The following is a 3,934-nucleotide window of genomic DNA, read 5'->3' as shown; positions in this document are numbered from 1 at the left end:
TTTTAAAATAAATTGGATACCCATCACCCCATTCATGTTAATGAGACTAGCTGGTCAAAAATTCAAAAGCAACCATGACGTGGACAATTAAATAGTGTCCAAATGTCATTGGTGCTTTTTTTGAAGGGACAACAAAATTTGCTGTTTTAAAAAAGGTATGGAAGGAATAATCATATGTTTAGTCAACCTTACCTTAAACAATCCGATACTAAAGAATGTCAAATATTCAAATTTTAGAGCTGAAATGTTTGGGGATTCGATGTACAACAAACAAAATTATTTATATATTTATAGATGATTTCAATAAATTTGACAAATAATCTTTTTCTTTCTTCTTTCTTTTTTTTTTTTATTATAATGAAGAAAATATTTTTGTAAAAATTATATTCTATATAGATTTATATTATATACTTTAGAATTTTTACCTTATAGTATATGTTTTTACATGCAATGATATATGAACATAAAAATTGAAAACAATAATGAAATATAGAATGATTGTACATATTTATTTAATGTGATTTGGCCTCTCATACTTATATGTCTACGATAACATCTCAATAAATACTCAATTCATTATTTCAAATTTATTTAATATTGTCTTACCCCTTATACCTACATTTAGAAAACCTTCTTGTATGATCCCCTTCCCCTTTTATTTAAGGTGATGACCTCTTTTTTATAAGTTTGATGATTATTTTTTTCTCAAGAACTTCTATTTATTAACCTTTAGGAGAAAATACATATGCAAAATATAAATATATATATATATATATATATATATATATATATATATATATATATTCGAATCGAAACAACATCCTAAAGAAAGATAATATCTTTTTATATAAATAATATCTTAAAGATTTGAAATTAAAATTTTGAATTGTTATCCTAACAATTCTTCCTTCAATTACAATTTGCATATTTCATCTTCTACTTTCGTTGTCATGGATGTTACTTACAATCATCTTGAATCAAACTTCTACTTTGTAAACCTTTGATTGCTCCTCAATTGTTGGATGAACTTGTACCGATATTAGCTTTTGCCAGTAAAACACATTACTTGACTTCCACATCACAAAAAAACTTTTGACAACTAGATCCCACATATATCTACCATTAGTATCATCAAGAATATTTGTGTGAAAGGTCACCAATTCTTATAAACTATCAATTTTGGTACCACTATTGAGAATTGTTGTTCTAGTATGAGGACCCATCTTTATGCACAATATTGAGATAACACAAAAAAGTATAATCATAATAAAATAGGAAACAATTACACAAATTTATTTAATTTGATTTGGTTCATATATATATATATATATATATATATATATATATATATATATATATATGTTGGTAACATTTTAATAAATATTCGTTATGCCTATGTATCCGACAATATATATCTCATATTACATCCTTATGTCATTTAGGATGCATGGTGATCTCTTCTATAAGTTAAGTGATTTTTCTCATCTTAAAAATTTTATTTATTGACTTTGCATTGTAACATTTTAAGAGAAAACAAATTTGTATGATAAGTAATTTTAAATAACATGCTAAAGAAAAGAAAATATCTTTTTATATATATAATAATATCATAAAAGTGGAAGAAGCATCCGACTATGCAAGCTAATTTGATTATTAAAGTTTCTTAACTAAAATTTGATAGTTAAAGTGTTAAAAAAAAATAAAGGACGTGTTTAGCTAATAAGGCCTCCAGTTATGACGTTTGGTATTAATTTGAGAGTATCAATTGAAAAGCTTATTATTAGCCTATATGAGCATGTTAGTCGACATTATTAATCAATAGCTGAATTAAGCAACCATGAAAGCTAGCAAGAAGTCTCAAGTAAAGTGTTACCTAATTAAGATACCTATAATTAGGTGGTAAACAGAAGTTGCAGTTGTGAATTGAATAGGATATATTTTTGGAATGAGAAAAAAGTGTCTCAAGGTTACCATTTTGAGCTCAAAACACACTCAATTAATTGTTGTAAAAAAAAAAAAAAAAAAAGGAATTTTAACTGCCAACTTCCTCTTTTTGATTATCTGAAAAATAAATAATTAACTAGAACCATCTAAATTTTAAGGATAAGCGATCAGAATTTAAATCTATTATTAATTATAAAGATTGTAGATGATCTGGCACATAGAGAGAAATTAAAGATAAGAATGAAAGAACATTTCCATAAATATATGATTACACGAATCAGCTAAAATCTCAATTGTCGAACATAATTTTGATCATACTGGACTAACATGGCAGTTTTCCACAAGTGTCTTGTAGGTTTAAGACATGCATGGGGCAAGGCAACTTTAGTGGATTTAACTACTTAATAGGTTTATAAATATCAAGCGTGTACAATAACTCTATAATCACTCTCAAACACTCTAGACAAATAAATCAAAATCAAATTCTCATTTATTTCTTTCATTATTGCCGTCACATGTCACTCATTTATACCTTGTTAAATTATTTTAGTTACATTGTTCTGTTCAAAGGCTTTTCTTGTATTTTTTTTTATATTATTTCTTGTGTTAATTATTGATGATTAAGTGGGCATATATATATCGTCTGGTTGTGATGCCCCACTGTTGCAACCTTCAGTGGGTGCATTCTGGCTACCCTAATTAATACCATATATTGCCCACCTGGAATGCTTTGATCTGTTGCTAGACAAGTAGACATGAATGGATCAAAGCTTTAATATCTTTTCCATCACAAATTTATATTATATTTATATATTTATATGGAGAATATTATCTTAGCACAATTATACGAATCTTATCTTTCATCACATAATTCATGATTGATTGGCCTAATACAGTAGCAGAAAAGCAAAAGAACCCCACCTCGTATTAATTAGTGTACAACGCATTTGCCTATATAAAGGTCTCTTCTTCATCTTTCAAAGCCATCCTAGCCTGCATCTTCTATTGCCTTAATTTTTTTTCTAGTTCTCTCTCTTTGACCATTATTTTCACAAACCAAAGAAAAAAGGGTTACTCCTTTTTTAAAATATTGTAACATGTCTTCCTCAGAGGGTGTGTTTGAATTGGGAATTGAGTTCTCAGAGGCCAACAATGTTCTTCTCATGTCTCTATTGGAAGAAACACAAGAAGAAGAGTACTATGGCGATGATAGACTTGTGAGCATGATTCAGTCATTGGAGGCAGAGATCAGTGACACTGAGATGGGACACGTGGATGATCAGGATTGCTCCACGTCAGACAGTGGCCTAGATGATCATTGGGGTGACATGGAATTGATCTCTTCCTTGCCGTTTGATGAGATGAATGCATGGATCCCTTGTAGAGATGAAATGATGGAGCATGCAGCAATGGCATATGAAGCTGGAAATTATGAGATTGATGATTTCCAACAGTGTTATGGAGTTTTCTTGGAGCAACAATATAGAGAGAATTATTTGGCACAAGGGCCAAGTGATGCACTATTCTGAAATTAATTGATATATGTGTTAGTATTATTATACAAGGAAACAGTTGATAACATTGATTTAGTTTGTCAGTTGTCACCTTAACTTGTGAAGGAGTTCTTATATAAGAACATGTTATTGCCCAACCTTTTAATTTTATCCTTTGTTTACTTTTTCTCCCATGTAATTATATACCTAGCTGGAAATTAATTAAAATCACTTCCTCAACCTTATTTGCTTATTATAAGATGCTCGTATTGATTTCCGCAATAGTATTGTTTCTTTTTACGATATATTTTAAAAAAAAAAAATATATTATATAATTACGAAATAACTACTCATTTCATCGATGATTAGTGTACAAAATGTATTTCGTGTCTTGTGAATTATTTTTATAAATAATAAAAATTATATAATAGTGGATAATTATTTAAAATATAGGAGTACTATTTATGAAGTAAGAGAAGTTTAGGAAGTGAAATATG

The 3,934-nt window shown here is 28.4% G+C and overlaps 1 protein-coding gene across 1 annotated transcript; it reads left to right on the top strand.

Moving 5' to 3' along the window:
- The first annotated feature begins 2,912 nt into the window (after positions 1–2,912).
- LOC109813768 (uncharacterized) lies at positions 2,913–3,690 on the top strand. The gene has a single exon (XM_020378025.3). It carries the CDS (start codon positions 3,042–3,044, stop codon positions 3,471–3,473), a length of 432 nt encoding a protein of 143 aa, XP_020233614.2. The 5' UTR covers positions 2,913–3,041; the 3' UTR covers positions 3,474–3,690.
- Positions 3,691–3,934: the final 244 nt, after the last annotated feature.

The sequence above is a fragment of the Cajanus cajan genome, chromosome 10 (genome assembly GCF_000230855.2).
Source record: "Cajanus cajan strain Asha chromosome 10, NIPB_CcT2T_4, whole genome shotgun sequence".
Taxonomy (NCBI): Eukaryota; Viridiplantae; Streptophyta; class Magnoliopsida; order Fabales; family Fabaceae; genus Cajanus; species Cajanus cajan.
This window is presented reverse-complemented; position numbering and strand designations above follow the sequence as displayed.

Bases quoted from the DNA above. Each gene is read 5' to 3' on its own strand.
- LOC109813768 (XM_020378025.3), top strand. From the start codon at position 3,042: ATGTCTTCCTCAGAGGGTGTGTTTGAATTGGGAATTGAGTTCTCAGAG.